At 33.9% G+C, this 14,216-nt stretch overlaps 1 protein-coding gene across 2 annotated transcripts in view; it reads right to left on the bottom strand.

The window, feature by feature from the left end:
• ARFIP1 (ARF interacting protein 1) overlaps positions 1-14,216 on the bottom strand; it is a 77,123-nt gene that overhangs the window by 30,128 nt on the left and 32,779 nt on the right. The window contains exons 3-6 of one of the 2 annotated variants that reach the window (XM_081134097.1): positions 11,166-11,274; positions 7,249-7,344; positions 5,794-5,906; positions 3,961-4,182 (exon numbers count right to left, since the gene is read on the bottom strand). In XM_081134097.1, coding sequence (XP_080990223.1) covers positions 3,961-4,182; positions 5,794-5,906; positions 7,249-7,344; positions 11,166-11,274 — 540 coding nt within the window. The remainder of the gene's footprint in view (positions 1-3,960; positions 4,183-5,793; positions 5,907-7,248; positions 7,345-11,165; positions 11,275-14,216) is intronic. The other variant, XM_081134098.1, reaches the window with a different exon arrangement.

Raw genomic sequence — 14,216 nt, 5'->3', positions numbered from 1 at the left:
TGGGGAAAGAGTTAGTGTGTCTTTGATAGTATGCAGGATAGTTGTATCACATTAGGTGTAGGTAAGACTTTATTATTGTCTTTATTTGGAGATTAAGTATAGTCTAAGGAGATGTCTATAAGTGCTACACTGAAAGGGAGGACTGTGATGGTTAATTTTATGTGTCAACCTGTTTAGGCTACAATGTCCATTTGTTTGGTCAAACACCAGTCTAGATGTTGCTATGAAGGTACAGATTTTGTTGATGTGAATAACATTTACAACGATAAACAAAAGAGATGTGATTTAAAGTTGACTTTAAAGGAGATTATCCTCCATAATGTGGGTGGCCTCATTCAAACAGTTGAAGGCTTTAAGAACAAAAGATTGAGGTTTCCTGGAGAAGAAGGAATTCTGCCTTCTGACTGTAACATAGATATCCTGCTTGAGTTTTCAGCCCGCTGGCCTACCCTATGGATTTCACACTTACCAACCCCTGAAATTCCTTAAAATAAACCTCTTTGTGTGTGTGTTTTCTCTGAAAAACCCTGATACAAAAAACATCCATCCAGTAAATATTGATTCCAGATTTCAAATACACCTCCCAACAGGTTCTAGTTTACCATTATCATTATTATTTTTTTAATCCTCACGTGAAGATATGTGTTTTTTAATTGAATTTAAATGAATTTTTTTTAGAGAGAGAGAGAGAAGAAGGGAGAGGGAGAGAGAAGCATCGATGTATGAGAGAAACATAGGTCAGTTATCTCCTGTAAATGCCTCGACTGAATTGAACCTGCAACCTATGTATGTTCCCTGACTGGGAATTGAACCCACAACCTTTTGGTGTATGGGATGATGCTCCAACCAACTGCACCATCTGGTCAGGACTAGTTTACCATTATTTTTATATTTATAGACATTAATTAGAATGTTTATGCCAATGAATTATCTATTTCCTTCAAATCACTTTTTTTTTTTAGTATATAGTACTTTTAAATTAAATTTATTGGGGTGACATTGGTTAATAAGACCATATAGGTTTCAAGTGTACATTTCTCTGATACAAAATCTGTATATTGCATTGTATGCCCACCACCCAAAGTCAAAGCATCTTCCGTCACCATATATTAGGCCCCCTTCACCCTGGCCCCCACGCCCTTTCCTCTGGCAACCACCACACTGCAAATCACTTTTGTATACACACTTGCCTTCGTTATTTGTTCACTAACAAATCATATCAAGCACATTTTGGTGCACAAACATCATAAAAGAAGACTATACTGTCCTTTTAGCAAAACAGGATGGTCCAGATTCTTGTCCCAAAATACTGCAAGATGGAGTCATTCCTGCTGAATGACTAACTAGATAAAAACATCTACAATGGTTAATTTTATGTGTCAACTTTTCAAGGCCATGGCGTCCAGATATTTGATCAAACATTATTCTGGATGTTTCTTTGAAGATGTTTCTGGATAAGATTAATATTTAAATTAGTGGACTGTAAGTAAAGTAGATTGTCCTTCATAATGTGAATGGGCCTCATCAATCAGCTGAAGACCTTAATAGAACTGACCTCCCTGAGCAAGAAGGAACTCTGCTAGCAGACTGCCTTTGGACTCAAACTGCAGCTCTCCCTTGGGTCTCCAGCCTGCCAATTTACTCTGCAGATTTTGGATGAACTGAGCCTTCACAATGGCGTGAACCAGTTTCTTAAGATAAATCTCAATATATCCACATGTTCTGCTGGTTCTATTCCTCTGGAGAATCCTGACTAACACCATATTTCCTTTTTGTCCTTAATAATACATTGTTACTCATTGACTCTTGAATTTAGGATGGATTTTCTAGGATATCATCAGAAGGCTCATAGGCTAAGATTTCACTTATATCATCTATTTTGCCATCATCGTTTAGAGTCAACACTGCCGTCTCTTTGCGGTCATCTTCTGACTTGTCTAATAATTGTGAAATATATTCCTCTGGTATTGTCTTCTCTTTGCTATTATGGGAAGAAAATGGAAAATTCTAAATTCTCACTTGTACTGCATGAACATTAAAAAAAAAAGGCCACAGAATGGTTTCTCCAGATTTCTTTTTGGCAACACAAAGTATTTTTCTCACTATTGTATCATTCTTCTAAGCAATGGTGTCTTTCTTTTGTTTTCTTATTATCTTAGTCAGTTTTAACATGGTTGGAAGTAACTGATGAGTAATGATGAAATTAATTCCTATGATGATGAAACAGCAAAATGTTTTAAGATACAGAAAGATAAGATCATTAAGATTACGTACTGTGTCATTGATTTCTTTCTTTTTTCAAAATATATCTTTATTGATTTCTGAGAGAGGGAGTGGGAGATAGAAACATCAAAGATGAGAGAGAATCGTTGATCAGCTGCCTCCTACTGGGGATCGAGCTGGAAACCTGGGCATGTGTCCTGACAGGGAACTAAACGGCAACCTCCTGATTTATGGGTCGAAGCTCAACCACTGAACCACACCGGCCAGGTTGTGTCACTGATTTCTAATGAACCCGTATAGTAGTTGCAAGATAAAAAAACTTTTATTCTATTAAAAAAATAGGTAAATTTCCTCACTGGAAGATCTTGAAGAAAGAATAAAAGTCATGAAATATTAGTCGTTAACAAAAGTTAGAAATGCTCAAACGGAAAACTCAAAAATTAAAACTGGGTCCAATGGACTTTAATACTGAGGATTATTAACTTCTCAGTTCTATAAAAAAAGGATTTCACATCTACAAAGAAATGTAATAAAAGTACTTACTAGCTAAGACTGAGTATTAGTTGAATTAATTCATATATAAGACACTTAGAACTACTCTATCTGACATATAGTAAGCCCCAATCTGTGTTAACTACTATAATTAATAGGGTTTATTGAGTATAGCATTACTGCTAAAATTGCTACAACACTTTCTTAGATCCTATACCCTGGCTACCTCTTTCTATACTGTGAGGCTTTCTCTCTGGGTCACAGATCTGATTCTACTTAAAGAGATAGCAAGAGATCATGGAAAAATATAGACCAGGATATAAATTCCAGTTCTACCTTTTGTTTTGTGATCTTATAAAAATTACCAAACCTCTCATGGCTTCAGTTTCCTCATCTATAAAATGGGGATAGATTTCTTGCAGTGTTGTTAAATAAATTATCTAACATAATGCATCCAGTCCATTACATTAAAATTGTGGACACTTGAAAATCGAAGCTGTTATGATTACTCTTCTTTCTAAATATTAGTTCTTTTTGTCTAATGACTCAGAATTGAAGCTCAATATTTTTCACTATTATGATATATATCACCATCTCTAGCCAGCTTTCTTTGTTCAAGTTTCCAGATTTTATCAAATGATTTAATACTCTACATTATCTAACTCTTCAAGTTAGAAGTCTGTATGCAGGGGATTTCTGTACCTTTAGGTAAGAAAAAAAAGACATAAAAGGAGTCACTTAAGATATTGTAAGAAATTGTTAGAAATGTTTTGCTGAACAGAGATATATGCAGAAAAATAATTTCATTCTAAAATTCACAATTCATGTTAATGATTCAGTAAAAATATATCACAAATTCAGTCAAGCAAGTTACTATTTGTTAAGACATTTGGAGAGAAGGTAAGAGTGAGTTTTCAATAGGTGCCCAAGTTTACTTTTTCTCCATGCCCAGCTATATATAGCTATGACTCCTTCTAGGCTCAGGCATGCTGAGTACTCCTTTTTTGTTCCTCTAATCAGGTTCCCTTCCCCTGAAGCCTCCAGCTGACATCTCTAGAGTACAACTATTTCACTATGTTAACAGAAGTGAGTTGGGCCTTCTCAAAAATTATATTAAATATCTTGAACACCTCAAGATTTCGATTTCATTAAGACTTCAGCAAATCAGAAATGTAACAAATTATCTCTTACAATACTACTATTGCCATCCCCCCCCACCCCAATAGTTATGTAAAATAATCTTACATGGAGTTCTAGTGACTTCAAACTCAGGTCAGCAAATGCATCTCCAAGTTGCCTTTGGGTATGCACCATTTGGAAAAGCTGGGTCGACAATGTCTGAGCCAGTCTGAGAATATTTTCATACTTTTTTTTGTTATCTCTTAATATGTCAATCTGAGCTTCAAGTTCAAGGTCCACAGTTCTTGATCCACGGCCTAGCTTCTCAGAGATAATTTGTCGAGTGCACTAAAAGTGGAAAGATGCACTTTGTTTAGGAAGAAAAAAAAGAACAAAAGAAAAAACAATATAGCAATCCAAAGTACAAATGCTAGAGCATATGGCATATGCCATTTTTGGCTTCACACAAGCTAGCCTAACAAACTGACAATTGTCAGTCCCCTTTTACAAGTTCATTAGGATTCAGAAAGTAAATTTACCAGACATGTCTAATAACTATTACTAATTAGAGGAAGTTTTTAAGACTTATCTAGCTGATTTATATACTATCATATGAGCTCTCTCACAAAATCATATTTTAAGCTTAATGCACTTGGTAGATTATTTAAGACAACTGAGATACTTAGCACTGATTTAAGAACAGCAATGGACTGTTAATAACTATAGGAACAAAATACCAAAATTATACTCTCCCATTGGTTTCATGTGCTTTTCCCCTTCTATCTTCTCCTAAAATCACTGTGTGTATGTGTATGAGTAGGAGGAATAGCAGGAAGGAAGAAAAAAGAGGAAAGAAGAGGGGTTGGGCAAAGGGGATATAGGGGGAGGAAGGGGGGGAGGAGAAAAAAGGAGAGATTAGAGATTTGAATTCTTTTTTTACTTTTGCTCAAATAGTATTAAATTATGCTATTCCATTTTGCCCCAGAAATAATGATAAAGGAACTTATAATTTTTTTAAATATTTAATTTCAGAGCATACTAGAATAAATTTTCTAGTATTTTTTGTTAGAAATAAAAAAGTATAAGCAACTTCACTATTCAACAATATATTTTATGAATAACCTAAAGGCGTTAATATACGCCTCATCATTTAAAGTTAAGAAAAAAGTTCTAAAAAGTAGTAAATAAATTTTCAAAATTGCAAGTTTGTTCTTTTATCATCTCTTTCGAAGTTTTGGTTAGAATTAATATTTGTTGTAAAAATTAAAATGAGGGAAATGGTGAATTTCTTCTTCCCTCCTTTAATTCCACTAAAGAGTAGAAAACTCCTATTAACAGTTTGATAGGTAGCCTAGGGCCTCCTGTGTGCCACGGTACACGCTGCAAGAATTTTTAAAACATGAAATAACAGATTATTTAGTCAGGGGCAATGACCTCTTTTCCCTTAGATTGTCAAATAAAAAAAATGACAACAGCGATCTGGTGGGAACAAATCAAAATTAAACTTGTTTTTTTTTTGCCAGATCAGCAAAAAATATATTTTTTTGGTGTGCAGCAGAATTTTAGCAATTAGTTTATGTGTGCCATAAAATGAAAAAGGCTAAAAATTGCTGCTATAAAGTATCAAAAAGAGGGAGGTGGGGGCAATTATATCTATAGCAGTTCTATAGCTAAATATATTCCAAGGCAATATATTTCTTCTTCAATTATGTCTTACCTATCAATGAATAAGCATTTGAGTAGCTTTTTTTTTTTTTACCCTTTTCCTATAGGCTTTTTAAACTACACTTATATAAAGATCAATAAAAAAACAAAATACTTAATTTCCTAACTATTTTTATGTTTAGATGGCATTATGCTCTCCTATGTGTTCATATAATTGCAAAATAATAATTTGAATAACATACAAATAAAAATTCTTAGAGCCAGTTAGGGTAGAAACATTAAAAAACTACAAACCTTGTAGGTGTTTAGGCTCCATTTTCTAACAAGTTCTAACTTTTCCATTGCAGGATTTTTAATTTCATCTGCTAGAATAACTGGTCCACTTTTTGTCTGTGTTCTCTGGCCACCTGCATGATCATAAACACAAAAGATAAAAACACAAACCAGATAAAGACGGGTAGGGAAAGAAAACAACACTGATGCTGTTCAAATTAAACTACTCATGCATTTAAAAAATGAGAAGTTTCCCACAAAGTGAAGGACTACAACTTTCTTGAATTGTTGAAGATAATTTCCTATTATTTAAAAAATATTTCTATTAAACACAAATCCCATGCGGTTTGTCTTTTAAAAAAAAAAAAAAAAATGCTGTAATCAGCCTTTTTTTCTAAACATGTGCTGTTTACTTCAAGAAAAATAAAATTTCCACAATTAACCTTATAACCTAATGACCCTAAAAAAAACTGTGTCAGTAAAAATCTGAAAGGCCATATATCCCTTACAATGATCTGCTTTCACTGTACTACGTACAACCAGACAACAATAGAATGTTACTATAATTTTGGAGGATTTAAAAATACAATTGAAATTTCAAATAGTCATTAAAAATATCACCAGTATGAAAGGCCTTTATAATAATTTTAAAAGAACAATGAATTAAAAGGAGAAAAAGTTGTTTAAAAATGGTTTGAAAGTCAGCAAAAATTTCTTTTCTCACTCCTATAGCCAGACCAGTTTTTACTACAGCTTTACCGTAATCTAAAATAAAAAAATGATATATATAAAATAAAACACATCTAAGAGTTTACAAAATTCTCCTAGAAAGAAAATACAAAATATTAACATTTCATATCAAAAGTAATATGGTGTTCAGTTTTTTCCTATTTTTATAGTCCAGTAATATTAAAGTACAGAGCAAATACAATGCAAAGAAATGGATTTTTCCCATATATTTTTCATTGGGCATAACTGGTAAATTACATAGTATTTTGTTACAGTCTGCAAACTATCTGTAAGCTGAGGTTGAAAATAGGAAGACACGACCTTTCCACATGATTCATTCCAAACAATGAACAACGTAACTGTTGAAGGCTCCTTTCCTGTTTAACTGAAAACAGAGAGCAGAGATGCAAAGCTGAGAGTCTAGGATCAAAAAAGTAAACCTACATTTCCCAGAACAAAGAAAGGATGATTTAAAATGAATCAAAATTTACAATGTTTTTAAATCTTAAAGTGAATTAAATTTCAGGGTTGAGACATAGTTAATAACCTTTAAAAGCCAGAAAGATAGGTATAGCTAGAAAGATCATTTCCCTTATTGTTAAAAAAAACAAAAAACAAGCAGCAGCCACCAAAAAAGTCAGAATAACACACACCTAAGAGTATAAAGCAAGTGATTATGAAATTGAGTGAATTAGTTTAGCTTCAGCAGTAGCAAGAAGGGCTTTATCCAATCAGTGCAGTGAATACCTGCGGGAACAATTAAATCACTTCCTTGTGGAGCCAGTTGGCTAGCTGCAACCCTGCTAGGAGACATAACAGATGGCAGTGGTGGTGCTGAGGAACCTGGAAAGGGTAGACATTTAACTGTGAAAATCCTTTTCGTCCTCCACATGTTGTACATTTTGAATACAGATTTACTGACATTGCCTTTAAAATATTCAAAAAATAGTATCAAAAACAGGAATTGATATATTTGTTTTCTTGCAGGAATGGACTAAATAAATGGATGCTACCAGGCTGAGTTCTTGTTGCATAAATTTTTCATTGAACTCTTAAGACCAAATAAAACATATAACTATAAGAAGAAACTTGGTAAGATCACATCTAAACAGGACTTTACCTGGACTCTGCTATTTTAAAATCAACTACTAGAATGTGATTAAAGTCCCATAGCCGAATGATTTAAGGCTTAAGAAAATATTTTATTTATTTTGTTGAATCCTCACCGGAGGGACATGCTTAGAGAGAGAGAAGGGGGGGAGGGGGGGACGAAAAAGGGGGGGGACGACACTGACTGGTTGCCTTCTGTATGTGCCCCAACCGGGAACTGAACTGGCAAACTTTTCAGTGCACAGGATAAAGCTCAAACAGCTGAGCCACTCTGGCCAGATTTAAGTAAATATTTTATAACTTGCTACTCTTACATACGAAGGAAAGCTCTTTAAGTAGAAATCCAAGGGGCATGTAATACTGTATAAAATTTATAATTAAATTTATAGAAATGTGAATGAATCACAGCCTTCATAGAATATCATAGCTAAAACTTCCAAATCATAAATCAAATGTCATATAGTGTAGATCATTGTTATTCATAGTATGGATGCAAGGAACTATCAATTATGTCACCTGGGAGCTCATTAGAAATGCAAAAATCTCAGGCTCTGTCCCTTAATAAGGGCTTAATAAGGCCCTGGCAATTAACAATATGAAAACCTTAATTTGGACTGGATCATTTGGACTGGATCTAACATTTAAAATCCAAACATGCAATAGACCTAAATACATTGGTTCCACCTTTCAAAGTGATGGATACCTGTCTTTTTAAGTCTGCTGAATCACAAAATTTAAAACTGGAAGAGATGAGGGTAATCAACCAGTCTGACATTAAACTATAAGAGAAACAAGTCCCAGAGAGGTTAAAATAGCTTCTTATTAGAGACTCGGATGTTCTGAATCCAAACCATATCTTTATTAAATTCAATACAGAAAACACCAATCCATAAGTTACTCGTTGAGCTGGAAGGCACTTGAATAGGTTATCCAGTCCAATCACCATTTTAAACAAAGACTATCTCACTACTATCCAAGGCACAAGGCTTTCTATTATATAGAAGCGCTAAATAAGAAATGATTACTGTAGTTCCGTTTCTTGATGATCTCAGGAGCAGAGCTCTGTCGTTCTGGTTATTACTGTTTATTAATCTTGCATAAGAAATAATCCTATGACACAACATGAGATGTGTTTAATATATGTAACAAATGATACAGAACTTTCTAAACTAAAATAGCAAAAAACACACTATTGAGGTAACTGGGTACTTCCGTTTTTGCTTTATTTTCAAGGGTAATTATCACTTCTCTGCATTTTCAAACTCTTTAAATCACTAATTTAGACTAAATTAATTACTAAAATCATCCACTTATATCCAATAAAAATAATTTTAGGATCTTGCTAATTGACTAAATTTGGGGTATTAGCTTGTTTCATCTCAACACGAGAAATCTAGGAATATGAATAAATGTATACAATGATGAAAATCCCATTAAAAGAAAACTTGGGTACCAAGTACACACTTCACTCTTATGACCTTTGGTTTATTCATGATTTCTACTATTATTAATTCTGCAACATATGTTTTAGGCAGATTTCAATATTTGTTTTGGTTAGGCTGAATTTAAGTATAATGTCTTCTAAATTTGCTCTAGAGATGGAAAAGTAAATGGCTAAATACTCTTCTTGCAGTAACTGTTCACATAATAGAGTCATTATTAAGTTATCAATCAGTCATTTTTCCAGAGAGCTAATGCAGTCCAAACTCCTTTAATATTTTCCCCTAAGATCTATTTCCTAAATTTTAATCATACTGCTTTTTCTCATGGGCATTCCAATTTACCCATACATGTCTTAAAACAAAGTCACTTAAAACAACTACAACTTTCCAATAAATGCCTAACTAATCTGAGTATGGCAGAATGATTATCTTTTTAATACATTGATTAACAATGCAGTTTGTGTTAAAAAATGTTTTATAAGGTCAATTCAAAGACACATAAATTACTGCCATTATCATGAAACATATTTTTTATTCCAATTTGAAGAGTTAGGATGTATCTATAAGTAAGTGAAAATAACTGGCATTTTCATGCTCATGCAGAACAGTTTTAATGGCCAGTTGATCTCAATTATTGTGTAATACTATTCCACTAAAGGGGAAGAAGGTTAAAATAAATGTCAGCTAAATAATTACATTGAAAATACTTAAAATGTCTTAATAGTAAAAGTACTTTTTTATTCTATGTTACATTTAAATTTGGAAATTGGTGATTGGTCGAAAAATAGTGGTCTCACATTATACAAACTAAGCCTTATATCTTTAAGCACTCATAATTTTAGGCACTCAAATATAGAATAGTATTACTACAAGAGGTAAGGAATGCAAAGGGATGGAGATAATCTTTTTTCATTTGTGAAATTATAATGTAGTATTAAAATTAATATACTTCATTGAACATAACCTATAGCAACTAATTTAACTATAGCTCTGTGAAGAAAATCCATTTTTTACATCCAAATGTTTACATTTGGTTTTAGTTTCTTTCACTCATGTGAAAATGAAAAAACACTTTAAAAAGGTTATTATAGGCAAGAGCTTTAAAAAAGGAGGCAATTTTGTCCTTTATATTAAAAATAGACATATATATATGGGATGTGTGCAGAAGAATTAACACAGCAAGTCTAACTGCTTAGTCTTAAAAAGACCAGTGTTTAAGACTAGCCCTTAGATGGTGTCTGGGAGCTTAAATTTGGGTAAGATTCCTTCTTATCCCCAGAATGGTAAGACAGGCTCAGTGTGCCTAAATTGTTTATGCAAACAATGTGGTCTATGCTAAACACCTGCTTTCCTTCTGGGTGTCTGGAATCTTGGTACATGCTAGGCAGAGGATGCCTATGGAGCAACCCAATAAAAACCCTGGGCACTGAGTCTCTAATGAGCTTTCCTGGCAGCAATATTTCACACATGTGTCACAGCTCTGCTGGGGGAATTAAGTATGTCCTGTGTGACTGCACTGGGAGAAGACCCTCTCAAGCTTATGCCTAGTTCCCCCCAGACTTCACCTCAGGCATCCTTTATCTTTGCTAACTGTGCTTGGTATACTTATGCTGAAATAATCATAGCAGCGAGTATGACTATATACTGAGTCCTGTGAGTCCCTCTTAGCAAATTACTAAGTCTGACGGTGCTCTTGGAGACCTCCTATATAGCATGTACAGTTGGAAAAATAAAAGTTGTATTCTCCTAATTTCTTTGAAATAGGAAATATGTATTTACAAATCAGTATTGACTAATAGCTATATATTTTGTGGTTATAAGCTAAAATCACCTAAAGCTGCATTTTGATATAATTTTTGAGTTTTTATTTCAGTATTTTAAAACCAATTCCTATATAATAATCAGTGACATTATGCACACTGAACTATTTATATGAAGACTACTAAAACAATTCCTAAATCATTTAGATTGAAGAGAAAAAGGAATATGCTTATGATTGGTGTTTTATCATTGAATTAAAGGGCTCAATTCTTATGCTTTATTAATAAAGGTAGCATTTGATGAACTCCCATCCTCCACCCCAGCTATCTTTAAAAATACATGGGATCTTACCTTGATATGCTCCTGCTTCAATAGCCCCTTCTTTGGTACTGTCAAAGCCATGAGATGTAATTTGGGTTTCTGAGAGACCAAGTCCAGCTGGTAACGAACGCTTCAAATCCTTAGCAACATTTGAATAAAAAAAAAATCTTTGTAAAAAGTCTCACATCACACTAACAGTTTAGGATAACAGTGCCCTCCTAATCACATCTTAAACTAATTTTCTCTCTACTCTGTAGTATTCCCTTATGCTGTCTCAGCATTCTATAATGCGTAATAGCAGCAAACTTGGCAAGATTAGCTACTAAGAGGTACGGTATATATTAAATACAAAATACTTTCATTATTCTAGAACTGAGCAGCAGGTAGATATTAAAATTCAGCTTTCAAATTTCTAATCTATTGATACATCAGGAAATCATTTTAGAGAACAGAATTAAGATGACTAAAAACCCATATTTAATCTTAAAAAATTGACTGATGTGTAATATAACCATAATGAGCCTGGCTAATAGATCAGCATAAACAAATCATCCACTTGCAATATTAATTTTCCTTTGACTTCAAGCTTAGCTCAGTAAATGGCTTCTCTGGCTTCAATGAGGGTGAGAAAAAGGAAATTTCCTGCTCTTTAAATTTACATTAAGCAAATTAGCTTATAATTGGAACTTAACCTAATAAATACAATTATTCAACATTCAGCCTTATAGCAAAAAAAAAAAGGGGGAGGGAGAGAAAGCCAGAAAACATAAATTTCCAATTAAAAGTCCTTTCTTTCCTTTGGCCTGAATATGAGGAATTATCTAATTTTCATAATCAGATTCTATGAATAGATCCTACTGATTTTCAACAATGACAAGTTAGTGATGCACTAAAAGACAAATGTCTTTAAAATCCTTTCGTAATACTCAACCCCACCACATATAATGTATAGTTATACTCTGAAAACTCAGAACTAACATTTTAAGTTTTCTAATTTGTAAAATTCAAAGCTTAACAGATACAGTCTCTCATAACTGACAAGTGTTGAGAAGGTTTTTCTTGAGAAGCTCATTAATTTTGCCTAGGCAATTACTTGATTGGTATGGTGGACCCTAAATAACTAATGAGATCAATTCTCATCTTAGGTGATTTACCAAACAGCATCTCACACAGGTGATGTTCTCTCCTTGTTACACTTGCATCCCCCAGATTCAGGGCACTCCTGATCTTCCTCTGATGTCATCTGATATGTCCTATTGTCTTCTTTGCTGATTCCTTCTCATCTCTCCAACCTCCAAATTCTGGTGTGCCCCAGGGTTCAATCAAAGGACTTTTTCTCCTATACTCATTTCTTGGGTGATCATATCAATTCTTCTGGCTTTAAAAATCATCTATACATTAACAACTACCAAATTTATGTGTCTTACCTGGGCCTCTCTCTTTAACTCCAATATATTTAACCACATACCTGTCATTTCCACTTGGGTTTCAAATAGGAATTCTCAAACTCAGTATGTCCCCAACTGATTGATTAAACACTAAATAACAACCCCCCAAAGCACAAAAAAATTAAGTAAATCAATAACATCACCTATAGTTTTTACTCCTTTTAGTTAATGGCATTTCTATTATCAAAATCTAAGCCCAAAATCTTAGGACTGACTCATCTTTTTCTCTCATACCCACCCACATCCAAACCATCATCAGATGCCATTAGATCTACCCTCAGAAAGTGGGGTGTCCCCCAAAGATGTATATACACTTTGAGTAATTATTCATTCCAATGGGTTAAATCTGAAAAGAAAGAAATGTCAATTGAGCTATCAGCCATTAAGTGTGTATACATTTTTTTGGGACACCCTGTATTTCCAGGATCAAACCAATTCTCTCCACCTCCACTCCTTTTAGTTAATGGCATTTCTATTATCAAAATCTAAGCCAAAAACCTTAGGACTGACTCATCTTTTTCTCTCATACCCACCCACATCCAAACCATCATCAGATGCCATTAGATCTACCCTCAGAAAGTGGGGTGCTTCCACCCTGGTTTAAGCTAGCATCATATTTCACCTGGATTATTCCAAGAGCCTCCCAACTGGTCTTCCTGCTTCTGTCTATGACATATACCTCTAACTCTACACATCAACCACAGTTTTATCCCCTATACAAAACTCTCTAACAGCCCCTAATCTTGCTTGAAGCAAAATGCAGACAATTAAATGTTCTCAAGATATTACATAATTTGACTTTATCTCTACTAGCTTATCAGGCTTGCTGCCACACTGTTTCTTCAAAAACAATAAACCTACCTCTATTTCAGGGCCTTTGTACTTGCTTTGTATTTTCTTTCTAGAATGCTCTTCTACCAGAAATCCACAGGACTTGCTCCTCTATTGCTCCTTTTGCCAGAGATGCTTCCCTCCAACAATGTATAAAATAGCAACTCCCACAACTGTCACACTGGAACTCCCTACTCTGCTTAACTAGTTTTATTTTTCTCATAGCAGTTACCACTAAGTAATATATTATGTGTATATTTGTTAATGTTTGTCTCCCCTCACTATACTGTAAGCTTCATGAGAGCAGGGAGGTTGCCTATTTTGTTTATGCTATATAGTTATCACTTTAAATAATACCTGAGATGTAGCAGATGTTCAATAAATATTTGTTGAATAAATGAATTTGTTGAGTGAACTAAAGGACTTATGACCCAACACCATTAGATTAAAAAGCTGCTATAGCAATAGCTTTATTTTCAAATTTAATTTGATGAGTATTTGCTTACTCTTACTATATGTTAGACTTTCTGGGAAAAGAAAAAAAAAGAGATTCAGTCCTTGCCTGATTGGAAAGACAAGATATGCAAACATTAACGTAAAAGTTGAACTTAGTACCAAAGTAAAGACAAGTAAATATCAGAGGACTTCAGAATAGGGACTAAGTCCATGAGAACCAACCAGGAAAGAAGAAAGTACTGCTTTAGCTCTGAAACGTAAGGATTTATTTACAAATGGAACCAACATTTAGCACCAACTTCATGACAGTTACTGCTTTAGACACTACGGGTGCAGCAGTGTAGGA

Source organism: Miniopterus schreibersii (genome assembly GCF_964146895.1).
Source record: "Miniopterus schreibersii genome assembly, chromosome: 4".
In the NCBI taxonomy this organism is placed as follows: Eukaryota; Metazoa; Chordata; class Mammalia; order Chiroptera; family Miniopteridae; genus Miniopterus; species Miniopterus schreibersii.
Note: the sequence above shows the minus strand (reverse complement) of the source record. Positions and strands in the feature narration are given on the sequence as shown.